We start from the raw sequence: 24478 nt of genomic DNA, 5'->3' as shown, positions 1-24478 counted from the left end.
GAATCGGTTAGCATAAAAAATGCTCAACCTCTAATGCAACCATATTAATTAGCCAAAAAAAAACTGTAAGACAGTCTTGACATTCTCAGCCAGCAATTTCTCCTCAGCCTTCTGGGTACTCCACCATAAAAGGCAACAGCGAAGCACAACGTTGCCACAAGGGTTGAATACTGTTCAACCTCTGGAATAATGTTGAACTGTGATTAAGTAATGCAAGTACACCACTCCGGATACTTGTACCCAGATCAGAAAATTGTTGCCGCCCCAACAATCAGTAAGAAATTCACCTGACAAATCGTTACACCCACTAGCAACATCATAAGATTCAATTTTGCTTTGTCTGACAATCTAATGAGGGAGAAATTCACATTATTCATCGCATAGATCTGTGGTCTGTGGTCCAAAAGTTACAAATAGCAGGAGAGCATTACACACCTGAACCATCGATGAACTTCAAATTTACATAAAAGCTGCCTAGATTCCTCATAATCAAGGGAGTAGCAACCATACCAACCTGTGCGAATCCTAGCCTAGTACAAATATAATCCCATTAAAACGGGCAACTGGTGGCAGACAACCCCCCCCTTTTTTTTTGCTCTCCTTCCCACAACAAGCTGTTGCGACTCAGATGTCCCCATGAGGGATATGATTGGGAGCTTCCCCTTGATTGTCCAATGGCATGTACTGAGCCATGATGGCACGTATCTCTGAATCCATGTAGCTCTGACCACAAAGTGAGGAACTAAAATCAGATTGCTGATGTATAATATTTATTCAGTAACGAAAGAGAAAATCTAAACCTGTACAGAGTCTAACTTATACACGCACAGATCAACCAGCTTTGTATTGCATAATAGATTAACGCACAGAATACAGATAATGTAAAGATCAAAAAGATAAAAAAAAGATTTCATATATTTCACTATTTTCTATTAAAAAGCACTACTACTGAAAAAATCAATTTTATTAATGCAAGCAAGTTCAAAACTTCAAAGCATCGAGCATGAATAAATGTACAGAAAGATGATGAAATTGAGCAAAGTTGATAAGGTTATTAAGCTAAGTTTTACCCGGATTCTGTACTTGTACACCGCATAGGCTCCCACTCCAGCTACTGCCAGGCCAAAGAAAATAACCCACAAAAAGCTCCAGCCAACCTCTGTGGTGGCCCTTTTACCTGCACAACATTTCCACATGCAACACACAACCACAACCGTATAAGCCAAACTGGTATAGCAATACTAAAACTGTTACAACCTATTAGGAAGGAATACTCCAAAATAAAATTTTGCAGGTGAAAATCCTTTCATTGATCCATCATATTTCGAAACTGCTGTAGTGCCACATGACTAAGATGGCAATGTGAAAAGTCAAAGACCATAGATGTCAATTAATCCTTTTTGAACCCAACTTAATTTTCATGCACGTCTAGTAATATAATATGTAAAAGTTTGATACCCTGCTGCACCTTCATGTTTATGAGTAGTTTCTTGTTGAGAAAATATTTATACGCATTTCTCATTACTCAGGTTTTGTACTACAGAAAAAGATATCAAACATATAAAATATGAGATCAAAAAAATACGCACTTATGCATGTGTCATGCTCCTTAATGTACAACAGATCACCACTACAGCTGCAGTCATAACTTCCCCACGTGTTCTTGCATTTGCATGCTGAACATTGACAAGCAGTCCTTTCTTTGCATTCATCAATATCTGAAAAGAAATATGATTAGAAATGCATAATAAAATAGAGAACTCGAACACATGAATGCCATCTCAGCAGTGCAAACTGAACTGGAATGCCAAAATGAACATGATTGGATTTATACACATGCATGCATAACCTTGTCTCCAAAAGGTTGTGACCCAGAAGGTTCAAAAGCTAGATAAAACAGGTAAATCTTTAGTTAAGTTTTTCAAAAATACAAGGAAGCCCCCGTAAGAAAATACCTTCACAAGTTTTGACCCCATCACCTTTGAAGCCGGGTGGGCACTTGCATCCATCATCCTGCATTATCCATAATAAAATTCTTATAATTGAAGGACATGCTTAAAAGAATATAAAAAACAAAATGACCCTTCCTTTGAAACACTTACAACACAGGCAGAGTATGTCTTGCCATCTTTGGTTTTCTTCCAACAGCCTCCATTGTTAATTTCACATCGTCCAGATCCTGAAGCTGAAGTACAAAAAGTTCATGTCTACAAATTGATGGTTGTACATGGTCATTTTGCTTCTAAAGGATGCAATTATATTGACAGCAAAAAGATGAGCCTATAAATGAAAACATATGAAAAGGCAGCAAAATTTCACATTTATGAAAATTGCCTCATTCAATAACTGAGATGAATTTGGATATTTGGATGTGCCTGTGAGAGCCCCTTCATGGTGAACAAATCATCAGCTTTGCACAAAGGAAGCACTTACACAGAATGCATTCAATGTTTCAGCTGAGGGTTGCTCTCAGATTGGGAACTAGTTGTAGAATGTTCTCAAACTTATGATGGATTGCTTGTTCATCCACACTGCCAACCACTCTTGAAGGGATACGTATTGCCAGTTTGGTTTGATACATTCCAAGTTCTAATGAATTCTAAATGTTCATCAAAACCATCCGATTGATTCACAACAAAAAGCAGGATTGAAATCAATCTCCCAAAAATATTTTTATCTGCTGTAACTTCTATATCCCTCAGATCACTTATGGGATTTCCAGATAATCCTCTGGTTCTCACAGCCAATGTTTATCTCATAATAGCTCATCAAATTTGACCCTGTGGAAGCCAGTAGCACGGTTCTCTTTTTCAGATAAGCATCTTGCATGGTCTCCATTACAAATGCATTTAAAATTTAAATTGTTGATCCCATGAAAACTGATAAATATTAATCTTCTGCTATCTTACTGATCCAGAAAGTATTGATTATTTTTGTAGAACAACAACAACTCACTTAAAGAACCGAAAAACATACAGAACAAAACAAATAAAAATACACTGTTTACAAATAATGAGTGTGTTTTAGAAAGAAGCATGTCATGTACTTCCATAGTTCTCTGCATTTAAGCTCTCAGGATGAGATGGCACGTTCAAAACATGATCATGGTGATGGACGAATGTTTAGATTTCAGACAAAAAATAAATCCATAAATTACATTTGAATATACATATTCTTTTCTTTCTCTAATTAGACACTGAAGATACTTAGAATATTTAAACATTAGTGATATTTTTGTCTTATGTCTAGTCTAGTTTTTGAGCTTGTATCAACATCTGAATATGCATATCTTATGAGGGTCAAAGCATAAAAGACCATAAAAGCTAGAGAGCCAACAGTCTCAACCTCAGGCTTAGGTTAGGCATTGAAATGGATGTTATACAGTTATTATAATGGCAGCATTTTCAATCACTTTGGGTGGAAAAAGTAATACCTAAAATTTCGAGTAACGACAATGATGATTACGACAATTATTAATGGTCAACATGCTGCTCGTATCAGTATTGGAACTCACTGCAATACTTTAACCATCAAGAAACAGGATAGCCTAATGACTGTTTGAAAAAAATCAAGTTTAGACGGAGACGTTTGGGTGCCATGGAATTAGAAACATCTTGCTGCTACTTTCTATTGGAAATATGGAGCAGCCATGCTTCAAATGCATGATACATGCCCATTCATTTATAATAAATACTGAGGAAGCAGAAGTACGTCACAGAGCAGATACCTGATTGGTCCAAATGCTACCTAGTACAACTTAACATTAGGAAAAATAGATAAATACATAATCGGGCTGCTTTTAATGATTTGATCAATATCATACCTCTACAGTGGGTGTATCCATCACCAACAAACTTTACACCTTGCACGGAAGGGCACTCACATACTCTTCCACGAAAGGTATCCTGTACTAGGATAAATTTGATGCAAAATTATAGCACAAAAACACATATTTAATACATTAAGGGATGATACATGATGCATAATAAAACAAATACCCTGCAAGCGGTGATATTTGCAGCTTTATCTTGCCAGCATCCACCATTATTTTCCAAGCACTCATTTGTCTCTATCTCTGCAAAATCAACATCAAATAAGTAAACAAATACAAATAAATCTCCTACACGTATATCATGAGATTGGCAATGTAAGGCAAGTTACAAATAAATCAGATACCTTCACTCAAACAAACAGCTGGCTCAGTGGTCTCCTGGAAACCTGCACAGATTGCTTTAAGCACGGCACTCTTGTCCAGCTTACCTGAAAACAAGTGATTTAAAGAAACACTCAGTGGTCTCCTATAGAACCACTGTGCACATCATAATTGTTTGCAAAACACACCTCTGTATTGTCTATTGTTAATGACAAGAGTTGGTAATATGGTAACATCACCACGAGAATCCTTCCCAATCTAAGTTTAGAAATTACAAGATATGAGTAATAAATCAGGTGGATAGATAATGCCATGGTCATGATTAAGATAGTATAACCTAGTACAAGAATGTCAGGCTCACCTGAGCATCTTGTTCAGCTTTAAGCACAGGGTTTTCTTCATCAGCATCAGGATCTCCAATGCATTTATTTATCTTCTTGAGATCAACACCTGTACAAACCATCAAAAATCATCTGATCCTGCCTAAATAGCACAGATATGCTTACCCTGATCAGTAAAGCAACCTATCAAACAGCATAGATGGTAGAAGAAACTGTCAAACTTACCCAGTGATTGGATTACTTCTTCAGCACATTCCTTTGTGTACTTCTTTTCCTTCATTGGGCACCTGATCGAGAAGTCAGTCACATAATCCCACCACAGCCAAGGCTTCCCACTTTCATTAGCAACCTTAAATACGCAGACCTGCCGCAAGTTTTGGATCACCACATCTTTCCCATCATAACCTCTGCTGAAGTCCTGTTCTGGATCAGGGGCACAGTATCTGCCATGGTTGATGCACTGCGATTTACACTGTTTGCTCAGGATAAAAGCTTCAGGACAGTACCAAGTAATGTAATGCGGTGTAAACTGGGTATAGCCCTTTTTCTCCATTATTTGTGCTGGCCCTTTGAAGCTCTTTACAAACTCAATTTGACTGTCGCACTTTGGGCCGCATTCATCATTACTATTGGTCCAAAACTCATACTCCACACGCTCATCAGGATGAGGTAGAGATTCCCTCCAGTCCAAATTGACATTAATCATGTCACCATTTTCTAGTGCTTTTTTTAGATTATCACCAAAGCTCTTGCTAATAAGTGCTGAAGGAATTGTGATGTTTTGAAGATAATCTGCCCCACCACTTTCCTCTTCAGGTGTGTCCATTGTTATTAAAGGTTCTACCTTATCATCAGCAACAAGGATTGCAGCAGCTCCTGCATTCTGTGCATTCCATGCCTTTGCTGTAAAGTAGCAATCTGCTCATCATGAGAAGGAATTGAATATTAGTTAGTTCACATGGAGGAATCTAAAATAATCAATGTATTAAGAGTTTCAACAGCCTATCATCGTTAGATATGAACTATAAACCACAGATGAGTATGAATAGCAGTGTTTTGAAGAAAATGCAATTATCATTAAGAAGAAAACCAGTAAATTAATAAAAAATTAGATTTTCTTTAAAAATAAAAACTTGAAACCAAATAGAATTGCTAAGGGAAGTGCCAATATTCATTATGTGCTTGAATATGAAATAATACTTGGAGTGAGTATGATTCCACTGGTAGGCTGTTCAATCAATTATAGATGATCATATGAATCACTCTTGAAAGAAATAGAAAGATTTTGCACTTTCAACAGGATAGAGACATGTAGCTTTCTACATATCTAGCTCCCAAAATTCAATCAGTTCTTTAGACTGCCTCCTATAATTAGGACAGGATCCACATTCTCACAAGCAAATATGTCTCACCAAAATCATGTTAAAGATGCTGAACATGGAAACATCTCATAACTAGCAAATTCATGAATCAGTTATCAGACTCCACTAGCACAATCAAATGACAAAACATCACTCAAACCAAGACGCAAGAGCTAACAAATGTGAAATCCAGCTAAAAAGATGCCAACATAACATAAAACACCCCAGTTTTTTTAATTTCCTAATAGTTGTTTTACAAGAGCAAATACATAAGATGGTATGCAATACATGAAACTAAAAATCAAAAGGTTCAGACCACTTTATTTTGTTCTTGGTGGTGTGTGTGTGTGTTGGGGGGGAGGGGGGAGCAACAAGAGGGGGAAAAAAAAATTTCTGGAACAATTTAAACCCAGCCGAATGAAAAAAAAAAAAGAAAAAAAATCTGCACAGTTATAGTTGAACCAAAAAAAAAAAAAAAATCCTCGCCAATTCAAGATTAAGCAGGAAAAAAAGACACACCAAAAAGCTCAAGAAAATCCGTACTGTTGGTGAATCATATGGATCGAAATGAAACACACGGTAAATTAAATTTAATATAAATAACATCAAATCTCACCTCCTCTGTCCACAAGAAGAAAAGTGGGGAACCCTCCTGGCTTAGATTTGAAGGAGATGTCAAAATCAGCAAAATTCCTGCAGGCTTTTTTATTCGCCTTCGGATAGACCACGATCCCGACCATCGTCCCACCATACTGGGGAACACCGAAATTCCCAATAGCACACTCATAAATCCCTTTCAGTGATTCAGGTGAAGTCACCTTCAAGCTATTCTTCTCCACCACAAATCTCCCCAAAGAAGAGCCCCAGAGAAACAGAACCCAGACCGAGAACCACAGCTTTCCTCTCATTCTTCCCCAACTATAAAAACCCTACGGCAATCTCCCAGAAAAATGATAAAGCTCACTTAGGGAGAAAAATCCAGATCGATAGATCTAAAACTTCAGCTAGAGAAACTGCAATCATAAAAAACCAATCTTTACCTCACAAACTCGATCTAGGAAGAAAAAACAGATCAAAAAACCAAATTTTTCTGCGGACAGCTATAAAATCCAAGAAAAATTGTTGAGATAGCTTCTTTCCCCTCGAAAGATCGGATTTTGAAGAGAAGGCCGATTAGGGAGATGCTGATCGTTATTTAAAGACGCGATGGGATAAACAAAGCCAACACGAATTGTGAAGTCGGATCTCTCCAACAAGGGAAGTCTTTTACTGGTTCTGGTTCTAGGGCTTGAGAAGGGAGAGAGGGGGTGGGATTCTTTTCGTAGCAGCAGGGCTGCTTGCAGCGACGTGTTCGCCTTTGCAGCTTCCACTCTTCAGAATTTTCGAGTTAACCGACTCCGCACTAATACTTATAACAAGACATCATTCATCATGATCTATATTTTTAACCGTATGATTGACTGTCCATCAAATATGATGGACGGTGTGAGATGCGGGGGGGAAAAATTATTATGAGAGGGGGCGGCGGATTAGGCCGTCATCTTCGTTGCTAAGCATCCGGAAGACGAGGCCGTGGCTACTCCTGTTACTTTTAAGCATATTTTATTTTTTAATTTTGTTGGATGTGCTCAATCTAATATGATCGAACCATCTTTATAATAAAAAATATCGAGAGATAAGAAGATATATATATATATATATATACACTATAATAATCAAATTTTATAATTATAAAAAATATATTTTTTGTAAATATAATTAGTATGATGGTGATTGAAGATATTTGTTTAACAGATTTGTTCCGTACGAAGAATGTAATTTTTGAGACTGGTTAAGTGAGGAATATCTTGTAACTACTAAACAGCTCGTGACTATAATCATCACCATCCAAACTTCGGCCAATTAATTGAAACTATATGAATATTAATTTATCAAATATTTTTATACAAGAGAGATTTTACCGGAATTATATGCAAGCAAAAGGTGTTAACAATGATCATATTTTAATGGTCCACTAACTATATAAAATTTTTATCCAAAATTATGTTACAAGTTTAATAATATGACAACCTATTAACAAAAATGTGAGAAAAATTGCACACAATCTTAATTTAAAGAAACTAAGGTAAAAATAATAATCTAACAATTTATATTCGTAATGTATTGTGATTTTGTATTCGTATAGGCTCATGATAGGTCTTTGCCAGCTTATCCTTATCATCTATGATCATATCAACTACTTTTCCATGCGAATAATACATTAGCTTAATTAATGATTTTAATAATTATATCAATATTTAGTACAATGCATTGCATCATTAGTATCTATTATGTGTAAGCAATGACTTTTTTTTTTTGTTTTTTGTTTTATTTAATATGTCGAAGACTAGCAGGCCAATCACCATTATGTTATTATAGGAATAAAATAGTGAAAACAAAGACCAAACCTTATTGGAGTCTCTCGGACCTCAGTGATCACATCATTTTGTTAGCCAGTAGATGCTATTTAATACTCCAATAATACATCCCCATAAATCTAGATTTAGGTAATGCCGGTAAAAGTGGAGTTCCCTTCTATTCTCCCAACAAATGCAAATAAAGGCCAGATCGGATCAAAGAGAATTTATTGATAAATGGCCAAATGGAGGTGTCTGAGCAGCAAACAAACAACATAGATTCTGTTTATCAAAAAAAAAAAAAAAAAATTCTCAAATCAATTATCACATTACATATTGATGAATCTATCCTTTCTGATGCATAAAAGTTATATAATATAAATAAAAAAATATTGCACAAAGAATTTTTGGGAAATATCATCCAAGAAAATTTCTTTTTTTGGGGTTACTAAAATATATAAAGCATGAATGCATGATATAGACGATATCCAAATCATAGTGAGGATAAGCAAAATTCACATGATGAGGAAACCATTAATATCACATGCTCATCGACCAAGCACTACTCACATTAAAAAAGGATGTAGTGCAGTGTTGCCCAAGAAACTTACGTGTCAACTTGTATGAGGCTCATCTGGGGAATCATGTATCGAGGTCCAGTTTTTGAAGATGCATCATTCCAAACTAAAGATAGAATCTATAGTTGCTTAAAGGGTGGTATGACAATTGTGGCAAGTATTGGGTTAACTAACAATAAGAAAAAATTCTATAATAACGCACACATTTTACCTTAGTTGTTTCTCATTCCTCTTTCTCATAAAAGAAATAAAAGAAAATGGAGCATAGTGTTGCACTTGAAAAGCAAATGGCATCTACAGTTACTGAGAAAAATCGAAAACATATAAAATTAAATAAGATAATATAATTAAACTAAGATACTTAGCTGCGTGACAACAGGTAAAACCCAAAGTACGGGAGTCATAAAAAAAATATTTTTATATTTTTATCAAAATATATATCTCCTTCAAATTAAAATAATAATTTTGGCACGGACCACGGTGCGGTCACACCGACGCTGCACGGCGACAACGACGTGATAATATGACAAACTTGGATTTCTAGACGTGAAGCACGTGAATTAAAGCGACTCCACAAAGAATCTTACCAATAATAATAAAAAAAAACTCCACAAGGAAGTGCTTGGGGGCCCAAATATGATACCAAGCAGACGCTGCGGTGACTATTTTGAGGCCAATTCACGGATTACATGCTATCCATATGACATAGTTTGATCATACTACACTTACGCAAATGATATCAACTGATAAGTGTCTCTGAAAATATAGAAAGCAAGTTAATAATTGCCGGTCTATAATTTACAGTGTGTGCGCCATCCATTTGGATTAGTTCCGACTCAAGTAAGTGCCATACAAACTTCATTCTCTTGTCTTTCCTATCATGCCACATGAATGCCGGGACCGTTGTTTCATGTTGGTACCATTGTTGGGCCCTGTAACATCTCCCATCTCAGGACGCACGCGTGTCACTACCAATTACATTTTGCCACGTAAGCTTCTCCGGCTCCCGGATTGGCGCGATCTCTCTACGTGCGACGTAAAGAACACGTGTGGTAATTGTTGGGAATGAACACGTGTGGCACGGGCAACGCTGTGATGTGAGGGAACGAACGATCCGGGGAAAAATCCAACTTCGATTTTTTTCATTTTTGGTGAATGATTCATTAATCTATTGTTACAAGATATTCATTTATGCACGGAGAGTGAGGTGATGACGAATGATAGCAATAGTTATGCCACAAATAAATGCTATTTTTTTTCTTAAAACATCATGCCTTTATAATTTTATCATTTCAGGAAATATTGGGGTTATCCATATCACCGAGCACTTTAAATGAAATGATGCTAAAATTATTTTCATTATATATTTAGCGTACACCTTCTGAAAATTTAAACATGAATGAAGAAGAACTGCAACTGCTGAGCTGCAATTCAATTTATGATTTATATAATCTACTAAATAACTAGCAATATATTGATTAGTTTGAAGAAATCATTCATCCAAGAAGGAAGTTCATATTTCATAAATAACTTAAAATTAATTTGGGAAAGATTGTAAATGCAACCACGGGGGTTTTCTAGCACAGTGGGCACAATGATCCAACATCTTGCTATTAATGGAATTTTTTTTTGCTTTTTTTTTTTGAATGGAAAGGGGAGGAAATGAGAAACTTCCCTCAATTTATTATATAAGTATTGAAAAAATTATATTGATGTTTTATAATAGAATATGGGAAAAGAAAATATAAAATGAGGAACTAAACAAGGGAAGGAAATTTGATAGAAGGGATCTTGTGACTTTGAGATGGTTTAGCCAAATTCAGAAGAAATGAAGGGTTTTATAAAAAATGGAAGAAGCCGAAGACTTTCGAAAGCTCCTGAAATTCTTTTCACGCCAATATCTAGGCATGCTTTGGGCATAATCATCTCCTTCAAAAGCTCTGGAACCATGTTCGTGATCAAAAGTTGACCATGCCTCCATCACGACCAAGGCACGGCTACTTTTCGTCTCCCAAGAGACTCTTTCTTTAGGAAAATAGGATGAGTCTGTTAATTGAGCTTGCGTGCTGCATCATTCACTTCATTTGGAGCATATAAAACGTAATCTCTTAGCAGCATTTCCCATTCACATATACCACCTGTTTTTAAAGCCTTTAAAAATTCTTCGTCACCCACATCTTGAAGAAATCATTTGTGAGCATATCTAAGTTTAGATATAGAATTTTTTATATTTTACTTTTTAAAAATATAATATTTTATTATTTTTTAATCTTCCTTTTTTTTTTTTTTGTGGCTTCTTCTAGCCGTCGCTCACCTTTCCACAACCATATGTTGTCCCCCTTTTTTTCTCTTCCTTCATTACTCGGGCCTCTCATTCACTTTCCTACTGCCACCGTTGGCTTCCTCACCCCCTTCTCCTTCTGCTGCTTGGGCCCACTGCTCTCTTCTTTCTCCTTCTCTGTTGTTCGTCTTCCTATCGTCACCGCTTACTTCTCTACCTCCTTTCTCCTTCCACCACTTAGGCCCGTTGTCCCCTTCCTTCTCCACTTTTATTGCTCACCTTCCCATAGCCACACACTACCTTCTTCTTCCTCCTCCTCATTGCTCAGGCTAGTCACTCATCAATCCTTACAAAAAGGGATGGTGGTCTATCGAGATGGAGAAAGGAGGAAGGAGGGGCGCGACTTCCAGGACATCCTACCAATTTTTTGGTTTCTAGGTTATACCTAAAATTTGAGTTATTTATCATACGAACTACACACATGATCAGTTAAAATTGATTGTTGATAAATAGATCGGTGCCATCTATCTCAAAACAGATGGCTAGAAAAAAGTTAATAATAAAATGATTAAAAAAACTTTTGAGCACCATAGTAAGGTCCCTAGATTTATCTTCTTGCAACTCCTATTTAAGAAGAACATTGTAGATGGCCACAGCAATAGCCATTGCCGTCCCCTATACCATCTTCTAATTGAAAGTGTGTAATAATCCAGATTTTCTTTTTTGCACCAATCTTAAAGCAGGGCCAAAAAAAAAAGAAATAGAATGGAAGAGGACTCCCGAAGGAGTCTTTCGCTTCTTTGAAGTCCGATCGATAGAGGGTCCTAGGCCCAATCAAACTCCAGCAGGTCCTAAGATTTGGATATATAAATTCTTCCCCCCATCCTCTTTAATGCATTGCCAAACTCCCCAATCAAATTATCGGTGAAACCTGTAAGATCTTTCGCAGATTTTTGTCAACATTCTTCGATGATTCACTATTGATTTCTCATCAAAGACGAGGTAAGGACCTCTTTTTCTCTTTCTTCTTTTCTTTCCCAAATCCCCCCAAGCTTTTAATGGCCGGATTTGATCGTCAGTCGTCAGATTTCATAGGGGATCGGACATTTCCTATTTTTGTTTCTTTCTTTCCTCTCCATCTGACCAGCTACCATCATCGGATGACCTTAGTCACTGAGGATCCGAGGTCATCAGACGGCCTGCCACCACTCGTCGAGCCGCCGCTAGGGAGGTGGCTGGCCTCATGTCTTTCTGTTTCTGTTGTTTCAAAGAACAAGAAGAAGAAGAAAGAAAATGTGAGTAGAACCGAAGGAAAAAAAGAAAAGAAAAAGAAAAAGAAAAGAAAAGATAAAAAAGGAAAAAAGAAAAAAGAAAAGAAAAAAATTTTTTTCTCTTCTCTCTCTCCTTTCTCTAAGTTTCTCTCTCTAAAATTTTCTCTCTAGATTTTTTTTTTCTCTCTCTTCATGATTTTCTCTTTTTAAAGATCTCATGGGTCAGTGGAGGGTCCACATACCTACGTAACTCAGATCAATTGGTTAACCTTAGGAGAGTTCTGGACTTATAATGTTTAAGAATTTTTTTCATGATTTTTTTGTTCTTAATCATACATGATTTTTATGTTTAATCCTGATCATGTAGAAGTATAATTATTGTACAAGAAGGTATTGAGCAAAATATTTTGATTTTGAATTTATAGATTGAGGAGCTCATCGATTTTTATATTTAGATCTATCACCGATAGAGGTAAGAATCCCTATATATGATCATCATTATATATATATATATATATATATATATATATATATATATATATATATAATTTTTACCTTCAGATTTGTATCATTAGTTTTGCATAGATGGATTTACATTGATGGATTTATCATGTTTTAGATATTATTATTTTTTGTATAATTTTCAATATGAGTATATTATGTATTAATTGTGTATGAGTATCAATGATTAATGGTATGATTATATGGATATGATATATTTATCTTGATCACACTGTAAATTGAAATTGATTAATGAAGTCAACATATTAAAATTTGAAGAAAAGAATGTAGTTTGGGCTAGCTTCGTCATGTGGAATAGTCTTTACAGGCTTATGTATGAAAATTCAATCCACTAAAGATCAAGGGATAGCCGGCCAGGAGCTTATGCCTGAGACAGCCTTCACAGGCTTATGCATAAAAATATGATCCGAAAAAGATCATGAAGAATTTGATCCGAAAAAGATCATGAGAATTTGATCCAAAAAAGATCATGAAAAGTTGATCCGAAGAAGATCATGAAAAAATCAATCTGAATAAAGATCGTCGCATGGTCTTAGTTAGTCCAAAGCCGCAAGTTAAAGGTTATCAAACTAAAGTTATAGAAAGGAGGAAATCGATGTTAAGATTAGATGGACTTATGTTAAAAGACCTTACCTGATGGCATATGATGGTCTATTTCTTGATTATGTGTTCGATGCATGTTTATGTCAGTATTTGAGTTATTTCTGATATGTGTTATGAAATTTTATGATTTCATATTGATATGTTTATTGATATATTTTCAATATATTTATTATTTTAGTGTAGATATATGATGATTCTTACTGAGCTGGAAAAGCTTATATTCTTATATTGTTTCTTTTCAGAGACTCCAAAAGCTTAGTTCAGATGGGTTGGGTGAGAAGTCAAATACCAAAACTCTTAGTACTTAGTTAAATTTTTTGATACCATTGGATATTTAAATATTTATAATTGAATAAATTAGCTATTTATTTTGATGGATCGACTTGGTTGACATGATTGGTATTTATTTGGTTATTTTGAAAATATTTGAATTTAAATTTATTTTAGGCCTTATATGATCTCTAGGGTATCAATCTAGGGTTCATGTGGCCGTGTCACGTATCCGACCTGAGTGTTGGATTCGGAACGTGATAGAATGGTATCAGAGCTTATGTTTAAGATCACTAGGGATTATAAAGTGACATCAAAACTTTATGTATGATCAATAAGATGTGACAAAGTAGTATTGGAGCTTAGGTTTAGGTCACTAGGGATTGTGATATAAGCTATATCAAAGCTTTGGGTTATAATCAATGGAGTATGACAAAAGGATATCAGAGCTTAGATTATGATCACTAAAGATGGTGACAGAGTGGTATCAGAGTTTAGATTTGGATTACTTGAGATTATGACATAAGTGATTAGGATGTGATAGAGTGGTATCAAATCATAGGTTTAATGTCACTAGGGACTGTGATATAAGTGATATTAAAATTTTGGGATATGATTAATACAGTGTAACAGAATAATATTAGAGCTTAAGGTTATGATCTCTAGGGATTATGACTAAAAGGGTATTTGAGTATATGGTTATGATCACTAGGTACATGATATATATAGCATAAAAGATTCAAAGTTTGGATTTTAGATCATTAGGTATTATGATGATGTGTATAACAGAATTGATGGGTTATGTCTTGGATTCAATAAGTAGAATTTGACCTAAATATGAGATGTGTTGATATCGAAATAAAGTGAGATATACATTGATATGCTGTATTGTGCTGGATATACTTGTTCAATTGCTATTTAGATGATTTTGAAATTCTAAATATGATATAAATGAAGATTATGATGATTTTTCTAATTGATGTCAATCATTTGATTATTACAATTTTGGATTTATATATCGAAAGTTTGTTTAGAGTGTGGCTCAAGAAAGAATCGCATCGTATGAGAGAGAAATATTTTTCAAGCACTGAACCTATTAGAGGATTTTGTATGAAACTCACATGTAAATAAAAAATATACTTGGTTCTATTGGTGGATTGGATTTTATGGTGAACTATGACATAACGAATTTTGAAGCTTAGGGTTATGCTTACTAGGGATTATGACAGAAGTGAATCATAGAGTTTGGATGGATAATTTGGATCTCATATTTGTAATTTGAGAAATTAACAATCTACAATTTTATTGATTCAAAAATTATTTAGCAAAGTCGAGAAATTTGATGAATTTAAATTAGAGTGCACAGCGAAAGTGTGATGGCTTAAGTCAAGGTATCATAATAAAGGATTTGAATTTTTTTTCTCCATTAAGAAGATTATTTAGGAGCTTGAAGATAAGATGATAAGTTTGTAATCTTAAGATTTTAACTTGCTGCATGCTAATTTTGAGGATAAAATTATTTTAAGAAAGAAAGAATATAATAATCCAGATTTTTTTTCCTGCATCAATCATAAAGCAGGGCAAAAAAAAAGAAATAGAATGGAAGAGGACTTTCGAAGGAATCCTTCTCCTCTTTGAAGTCCGATCGATAGGGGGTCCTAGGCCTATTCAAACTTCAGCAGGCCCTAGGATCCGGATCTATAAATTCTTTCCCCCATCCTCCTCAATGCATCGCCTAACTCCCCAATCAAATTGTTGGCAAAAACTGTCAGATCTTCTTTGGATTTTTGTCGATGTCCTTCGATGGTTCACTGTCGATTTCTCATCGAAGATGAGGTAAGGACCTCTTCTTCTCCTTCTTCTTTTCTTTCTAAAACCCCCTGAAGCTTTTAATGACCGGATTTGGTCATCGACTGTCAGATTTCATAGGGGACCGGAGATCCTATATTTTTGTTTCTTTCTTTCCTCTCCACCGGATCAGCTACCATCATCGGATGACCTTGGTTGCTGAGGATCCGAGGCTGTTGGATGGTCTGCCACCATGAGAGATCACCACTCGTCAGGTTGCTGCTAGGGAGGTGGCTGGCCTCATGTCTTTCCTCTTCCCCTATTTCAAAGAAGAAGAAGAAAGAAGACGTCGATCGAACCAAAGCGAAAAAAAATGAAAAGAAAAGAAAAAAAAGAAAAAAGAAAAAGAAAAGAAAAAAGAATTTTTTCTCTTCTCTCTCTTGTCTTTCTACCTTCTCCTTACAAGCTTCTCTCTCTACTTTTTCTTTAAATTTTTTCTTTAAATTTTTTCTTTAATTTTTTTTTTAAAATTTTTTCTCTCTTCATGATTTTCTCTCTCTAAAAATCTCATAGATCAGTAGAGGATCCAGATACCTACATAACCCAGATCGATTGATTGATCCTAAGAGAGTCCTGGACTTATAATGTTTAAAATTTTTTTTGTGATTTTTTATCCTTCATCACACATGATTTTTATGTTTAATCTTGATCATGTAGAAGTGCAATTGCTGTATAAGAAGGTATCAAACAAAATATCTTGATTTCGAATTTATAGATTGAGAAGTTCATCGATTTCTATATTTAGATCGGTCACTGGTGAAGATAAGAATCTCTGTACATGATTACCATTATATATATATATATATTATTTTTATCATTGAATTTGTATCATTGATTTTGCATAGATGGATTTATGTTGATGGATTTATTATGTTTTAGATATTATTGTTTCTTGTATGATTTTCAGTATGAGTACGTTATGTATTGATTATGTATGAGTATCAGTAATTAATAGTATGATTATATGGATACGATATATTTATTTTAATCACACTATAAATTGAAATTGATTAATGAAGTCAATATATTATAATTTAATGAAAAGTATGTGGTTTGGACTAGCCTCGTCATGTAGAATAGTCTCCACAGGCTTATGTGTAGAAATTCGATCCGTTAAAGATCAAGGGATAGCTGGTTAGGAGCTTATGCCTAAGACAGCCTCCATAGACTTACACGTGAAAATGTGATCCAAGAAGATCATGAAGAATGTGATTCGAGAAAGATCATGAGAATTTGATCCAAAAAAGATCATGAAAAGTTGATTTGAGGAAGATCATGAAAAAATCGATTCGAATAAAGATTGTCGCATGATCTTGATTAGTCCAAAGTTAAAAAATTAAAGGTTATCAAACCGAAATTATAGAAAAGAAAAAATCGATGTTAAGATCAGATGGACTTATGTTAAAAGACCTTACCTGATAGCATGTGATAGTCTATTTCTTGATTATGTGTTCGATGCATATTTATGCCAGTATTTGAGTTATTTTAGACATGTGTTATGAAATTTCATGATTTCATATTGATATGTTTATTGATATATTTTTAATATATTTATTATTTTGATGTAGATGTACGATAATTCTTACTGAGCTGAAAAAGCTCATATCCCTTTGTTGTGTTTTTTTTCAAAGACTCCAAAAGCTTAGTTCAGATGGGTTAGGCGAGAAGTCAAATACTGAAACTCTTATTACTTAGTTAGTTAAATTTTTTTATACCATTGGACATTTGAATATTTGTAATTAAATAAATTAGTTATTTATTTTGATGGATTGACTTGATTGACATGATTGGTATTTATTTGATTATTTTAAAAATATTTGAATTTAAATTTATTTTAGGCCTTACATGATCTCTATGATATCAATTTAGGGTTTATGTGGCTGCATCATGTATCCGACTCGGATGTTAGGTTTGGGACATGACAAAGTGTTCTAACAATCTTATCAAAAAAAAAAATATTCTGATAATTCTCATATTAATAAAAATTTTGAAACATATGTCGTCAAAAAAAAAAAATCTTGAAATGTACTTCCCATACATCATATGTTGCAAAACTACGAAGAAAATGGATTTCTTTTATTTGTCCAGCACCCTGCAAACAGAGTTTATGGAGGAGAATATGTAATTTCTCATGGACAAACTGTTTACGTCATAATGTTGCATCATCTTAAATGCATTACATACTGCACAGCGGGTTGAACAAAGACAAAAAAATGCATGGTAAAAATATAATAATAATTTTAAAAAATTAATTATTTTAATTAAAATTATATTATTCATCTCCTACAAAATCTTCTTGTTTTTATCTTCATTGTTTTTATCCAGAAAACAGACATCAAATATAAAATATGCAATACATAAACAGTTCTCCAAATAAATCAAGACATGCTTGGAGTCGCCAAATCCACTTGAATTTGCTCGTTGAAGAATAAATATCTATGGAATATATCATGAATCTTCATATGCAGGAAAGTCATCCACCGAACTATAAAAAAAGGAACAAATAATATATGAACCTAAATACGGCATAAATAAATAGAACCAAGATTACTGGTAAACAAGTGCAGGAGAAAATTGAATATGTTAATGAGTAATTTTTAAAAAAGATTTAATCAATTCTTGCTAGTATCTAAAAATGAATTATTTAATAAGCATATCTAAATATCTAATTTTTCTATCTCCTAAATTTTTTTTCTTGGTAATTTATGTCGATAAATTTTTGTTTGAAAAAATAACTTATGTATGCCAACATTATATAAGATTTATGATATGAAAAAATTATTTTTTTGGATCAAATCATTTCAAAAAAAGGCTCTTTCCTTAGTGATTTATGTTATTTTTTTCAACAAAAATAAGCTAATACGATATTGGATTTACCTTGTCATTTTAAAAAATAAAATTAATTCAAACAAAAGGCATAGCAATATAAATGCTTCCTAATTTCTATATATACGGATATGAGGATGCCAGCATAAAAAAAAAATCTTAAAGCTAAAAAAATGCTACCACCCACATATATTTTATATGCATCTATTGCCACAATTTTTTCTATGGAGACCCTCCATCATCGGGGTTATTTTATGCATGGCTCACCCATAAACTGTTCAATGCGAACGGGCCCCTAAATAATCCTAACCCTCTCTCAACCCATCCCACCCCACCACCTCCCCCAAAGTCCAATACCACCCCCTCTCGGACCCCACCTCCGCACAATCTCCGAACGCCGCCACTATCCACATTCACCCATCATATCCATGCCTGATGCTCCTCCCTCATCGGATGCCGGACTCTCTCTCGACCCATCTATCCCAATGCCTCCTGCAACCCCTCACAATTGGCCAACGCCCCATACTCGAAGTCTTCTATCAGTTCCCGATCGACCATCGGATCCCTTTTTGATGCTCATCCATTGCCAAACCCTCTCCATCATCCAACCGTTCAAGGAAGCGACCCAAGGAGCCTAAAACCAATGCAAACCAATGCTTGTTGAGAAGCACCCCATCGACAAGATGCGACGGTGCTGGCTCACTACTGGGTCCTCCGCCTCTGGTACTTTCTATCATCCCGACCTTCTTCCCTTTCTCATGGTCTTAGATTCAACATCCTTTTTTTTTCCACACCTCTTCTGATCCATATCCTTATCTTCTAGTGGGCTGCCCTGTTGCCATCCCCATCACCATAACATCAATCCTTACCCTAGCTCGGACACCAATGTTACCCCAACCCTCGTAGGCACCATCTCCATCTAAACCCTAACCCTATTTTGGACCGTACTCATCCCACTCCTAACCCTCCAAAGTCCCTAGCACATCGCCATCATCATGCTGTGGACCGATCCCCAATCCTTACCCAACACCGACTGTCAATCTACTGACAACCATCTTGATCACCCTAACTTGGACCCTCACCACCAGCCGTCATCTCCCTCCTCCACCACCACAGACCAAATCCTAACCCTAATCCCAACGACACGGATTAGGAACCCAACCCTGACTCTAACCCAGGCCAAAACCATTTGGAAAACTAGCTAAACCAAATCATCACCCTATCACAGACTCTCTGTTGTTAACCTTGATTAGAGACCCAGATCTAGCCCTAAGCCTACACTAAGATCTATTTCGAAACTCAAACCTAACCCAACCATCACCCTAAACCAGACACTCGATGATGGCCCTAATCAGGGATCCAAACCTAACCTAAGTCCAGACCCAAAAAATTCAGGTTCAACCCAATGATCCCCCTGAGCCCACTTGACCCCAAGCCCAGACCTAAAAACACCTAGGCTCAACCCAACCATCACCCTGAGCCTAGGCCACCTGATGTTGAAGTTGATCGGGGACCAAACTCTGACTTTAAACACAGGCCTAATCTTATCGAAAAATCCAGACCAAACCCAATCGCCCTGGCTCACCCAATCTGGGGAAAAAAATTTCAAAATTCTGATTCAAATTCACCCATTCCTATATCTGATAACCCATCACCCAATAGCCCAAGTCCCTTAAGTTGTCCATGCAAAAAAAGGGGTCTTCCAATCCTAACCTGTTAACCCAGTCAGATCCTTTAGATCGAATCCATTAGCTCGATTAATAAAACCTAAACTGATCTGGCCGAACTTGAGATTCGAAACTAAGTCCTTCGGATTGAAACCCAAAAATCAAAAAAGAAAAAAAAACTAAGGGACCGGGGGGCTAAAGCTCAGCAACCATCTCGACCCCTACTATCCTCTCGCTATTCTTTCCTCGACATCACCATGGATGCCTGCTAAAGCATCATCCATAGTGGTCTCTGAAAATTGGAGGTTGCTGCAAAATCCAGACCAAACCCAATCGCCCTGGCTCACCCAATCTGGGGAAAAAAATTTCAAAATTCTACTTCAAATTCACCCATTCCTATATCTGATAACCCATCACCCAATAGCCCAAGTCCCTTAAGTTGTCCATGCAAAAAAAGGGGTCCTCCAATCCTAACCTGTTAACCCAGTCGGATCCTTCAGATCGAATCCATTAGCTCGATTAATAAAACCTAAACTGATCTGGCCGAACTTGAGATCCGAAACTAAGTCCTTCGGATTGAAACCCAAAAATCAAAAAAGAAAAAAAAACTAAGGGATCGGGGGGCTGAAGCTCAGCAACCATCTCGACCCCTACTATCCTCTCGCTCTCCTTTCCTCGACATCACCATGGATGCCTGCTAAAGCATCATCCATAGTGGTCTCTGAAAATTGGAGGGCAGCAACCTTTATAGATCACGATCAATGGTGGTTTCGCATCCACATTGATCACAATAATCCTATCTCCCACATGATGTAGCACGAGAGGGGAAGGCTACCAAAGGATGCAACAACTCCCCGTAGCTCTGATGGAGAAAGGGCTAATGGACCACACCTTGATCTGGACCGACCCTCCCCCTTTCTCAGATGATGAAGTATGGGGAAGGGATGGCTGCAGCACACCTACAGCAACCACCCCATACAGTTTGATGAGTTCAAAGCAAAGAAAATAATGCACAAAATTTTATCCATAGTGAAAGAACTCACCTAAAAATCTTGCCTTCCACTTATGCATGCCGGCCAATATCGAGAGAGGGATATTTATAACCCCGCCCTCCTTCACTGACTGTCGTCCATCGTATTGTATCTTATGCTTCTCTGATCGAGCAGTCCCCTCCATCGATCAGAGGTGCCAGCAGATTGAGCTTCTATCTAAATCTTATCCAATATTTTTAGACCATTATTCCTCCTGAATTAATGTCCACCTTGCAATTAATGTCCATCCTCTTGAAAAACTATATGGAGATTATTCTATTCAAATCGAGTCCCATTCTGCAATTAAAATCCATGGAAGGCACTGTTGCCAAGAAAACACACGCAAAGCACATATTTTTTTTTCTTTTTTTTTTAATGCCAGATAAATTGATGTAAAACCACCATACTTTTTTTAAATTATTTTTTTAAATAGCAGCAGTTCAATCGCAATGTGAATTTAATCCATCAGTAAATTCACCATATTTTTTGTTTATTATTTTTTATATAAGCAGTTCAGCCACAAAGTGGGCTGCCTGCACCATTAGATGCAGAACATGTGGCATTCCATATTATGGACATGTGATGTGATGGATTTGCGATGTTTATCGCTTCAGAAGAGTGTTGGTTTTTTCTTTAATATATTTGTATAGATTCCTACCATCTCCTTGTATTGAATTGATGAGTGTTGCAAATTGAGCACATACTTTGACTCATTTAGTTCCTGGGAAGTGAAAGGAGAAAATATATTCAATGAAAAATAAAAAAATATTTTTATTTGATTAAAATTTTAAAAAAAGAGAGATTAAAAAAATATATTTTCATAAAAATATAATTCTCATACTCATGAGGAAAAAAAATCCCAGTAGGATATAGGATATAAGTTTTTGGCTTCCCGTGAGATAGGAATTGGAGCTTTTTTTTTTTTTTTTTCTCCCAAAAATATCCTTTAATATATTAAAAAATTCTTCCTACAAATCAGATGAGTCCTTATTAATTGAAAACATCATCCCCCAATATTCTCACTTCATATAAAAGATATAGCATCACCAGGCTCGGAGAGGTTCATGGTAAGTCAAGTTGGCCTGGTTGCGTTTGATCCGATCTGTCCTCAACAACAAAAATAGGCAGATAATGGGCTGGGCCATTCTTACAAGGCTAGACGTTGCCTAGAGAAATTCTTTGTACTGCAACTGCAGTTTAGAAAATCCGGCGCGGAGCATACCATCTTGTCCATCACTTTCTAATATGCATTTAATATCTATTTAATATCTATAGTTCTATATTTTTGTTTGAAATTTTGGATGACGAAAATATTCTTTTCATTATGAAAAAATTATGATATCCTATGTTGATATTATAGCACTTATATTGAATTATGACTTTCTACATATGGTATCATAATTTTTTCACAAGACGTCATAAAAATTAAAAGGCATTTTCGTTATTGAAAAAATTATGAAAAATTTTCAATGACGAAGATGCTCCTCTCTCTTTATGATATCCTATGAAAAAATTATTTTCAATGACGAAAATGCTCCTCCCTCTTTATGATATCTTATGAAAAAAATTATGACATCCTATGTAGAAAGTTATAATTTCAACATAGGATGCCACAATATCGGCACCGAATGTTATAATTTTTTTGAAAAGAAAGGGACATTTTTGTTATCCAAAATTTCAAACGAAAATTAGAAATGCGGACAATAAATGTGCATTGGAAAGCGATGGCCATATGACTTAATAGAACGAAATGGTATGATGGATTTTCTACACTACAGGCAGTGTACAAAGAATTTCCCTCTAGAGTAATAGCCAGAAAAGTAATATCTAAAGTAGATCTGCTCATGGGCCGGACTTCAGGTCCAGACTTTAGAGTAAATTTTGATATTTGTTAGATGAAAAATACTTTATGCACTACGTGCGGTGCAGCTCCGCATGCATCGCTTGCAGTAATTGGCTCCTACAGGCGGTGCGCATGAGCCGCATTGCCTGCGGTGCGCAAAGCAGTTCTCTTTTCAGGCACAAGTCTGGCCTGTGATCGGATCCAATCTAAAGACATTGGTAAGGGATGTGGCCCATTTCACTGACAGGCATTTTGGAGACATGATTTCTTAACTAAAAGTGCCGAACAAAACTTCAACATCATCATCATTATCTTCTTTTTCTTCTTATTATGCTTCATCATTATATTACATTTATATTCTAATTTGTGCACTAACTTCTATTCCTTTTCCGGTGAACTCATTGGGAGATTTGAATAAATTTGATTTATACTATGGAATGCCACTTATCACATGTTACGAGCTAACTGGAAAATGAAATAAAATAAAGTAAAATAGATAGGCAACTGCCATTATATGGAGAGCACGGGGAGTTGTTGCGTAATGCTACATAAAGATGCTCGGGAGGAGCAGAAAGGATCCTACATCTATCAAAGCCACTTCAGCAGTCTGATGTGAAGGCGTTGAGAAACCTTGTAGCCACATGTTCTACTAACCATGTGGTGGGAGGCTTTGCCTTTCGAGATCATAAGCTTATTGGTAAATATGTCTGAACAAATTATAAAACCTCTTGATCGGTTTTCCTCAGCCATCTCAGCTTGGGAAGGCAAACTTGATAGAAACTTGCTGATAGAAGTGAATAATATATTTTTTGGATTTTTTTAATATTAATTATTGAAATCTTTCATATGAAATACTTATCCTTGTTTTTCATATTTATAAAAAAGATCTCGTAAAGCTCTTTATTTGTAAAATGGCTCATTTTGCTACCCCGGAGAGGCGCAGAAAAAGTATAGACATCCTTAGCTTAACAACAAATGAGCCTCAGGAATCAGTCTGTTCTTACTCACTCCATCCTTTACTCGCTGGAGATTTGAATACTAGCAGACAAATGGTAGAAGGGCATGGCTTAAGGGTTGACTAAGTGTAAGAAATATGGATAAAAATATCAAAAAGCGTAAAATTCATATGACTAGAAGAATATAAGTAGAATATTCTATTATCATCTAGTTAACTTCACCTAACAAGATCTAAGCAATTTAAATATAAACATAGAAAATACAAGAATTAATATGCAAATCTAAAGATTTCAAGAACTAATATATGAATATATATTTTTAGCAAAGAATGAATAATAATTTCGCAAGGGACGTCAGATGTTCATTGCATTAGATATGTGCAGTTTTTTTTTTTTTGGTCATTTTTTGAGTGTAAGGGGAGGTCAAGCTATAACAAAATGCATCAGTGATCATGAGCATAAGAAGTTGTGTTAGCAATTTCTCCATCTGATGGTGCCCTCAATAACAATTTCTAAGAAACTAAGCCATGT

General features: G+C 35.6%; 1 protein-coding gene across 2 annotated transcripts; it reads right to left on the bottom strand.

The window, feature by feature from the left end:
• Nucleotides 1-352: 352 nt before the first annotated feature.
• On the bottom strand, nucleotides 353-7241 carry LOC105045990 (vacuolar-sorting receptor 1). 2 transcript variants are annotated; one of them, XM_029264748.2, is made up of 13 exons: nucleotides 6896-7241; nucleotides 6472-6784; nucleotides 4720-5412; nucleotides 4515-4603; nucleotides 4342-4411; nucleotides 4177-4260; nucleotides 3999-4075; nucleotides 3824-3905; nucleotides 2103-2185; nucleotides 1956-2013; nucleotides 1590-1718; nucleotides 1071-1177; nucleotides 353-723 (listed from the first exon to the last, which is right to left on the bottom strand). In XM_029264748.2, the coding sequence occupies exons 2-13, from the start codon at nucleotides 6761-6763 to the stop codon at nucleotides 625-627; spliced, it is 1863 nt and encodes a 620-aa protein (XP_029120581.1). In that variant the 5' UTR covers nucleotides 6764-6784; nucleotides 6896-7241; the 3' UTR covers nucleotides 353-624. The 2 variants fall into 2 exon arrangements, with proteins under 2 accessions (XP_029120581.1, XP_073114502.1); XM_073258401.1 differs by having other exon boundaries at nucleotides 6472-7241.
• Between the last annotated feature and the right edge of the window lie 17237 nt (nucleotides 7242-24478).

This window comes from Elaeis guineensis, chromosome 5 (assembly GCF_000442705.2).
Source record: "Elaeis guineensis isolate ETL-2024a chromosome 5, EG11, whole genome shotgun sequence".
NCBI classification, from domain to species: Eukaryota; Viridiplantae; Streptophyta; class Magnoliopsida; order Arecales; family Arecaceae; genus Elaeis; species Elaeis guineensis.
Note: the sequence above shows the minus strand (reverse complement) of the source record. Positions and strands in the feature narration are given on the sequence as shown.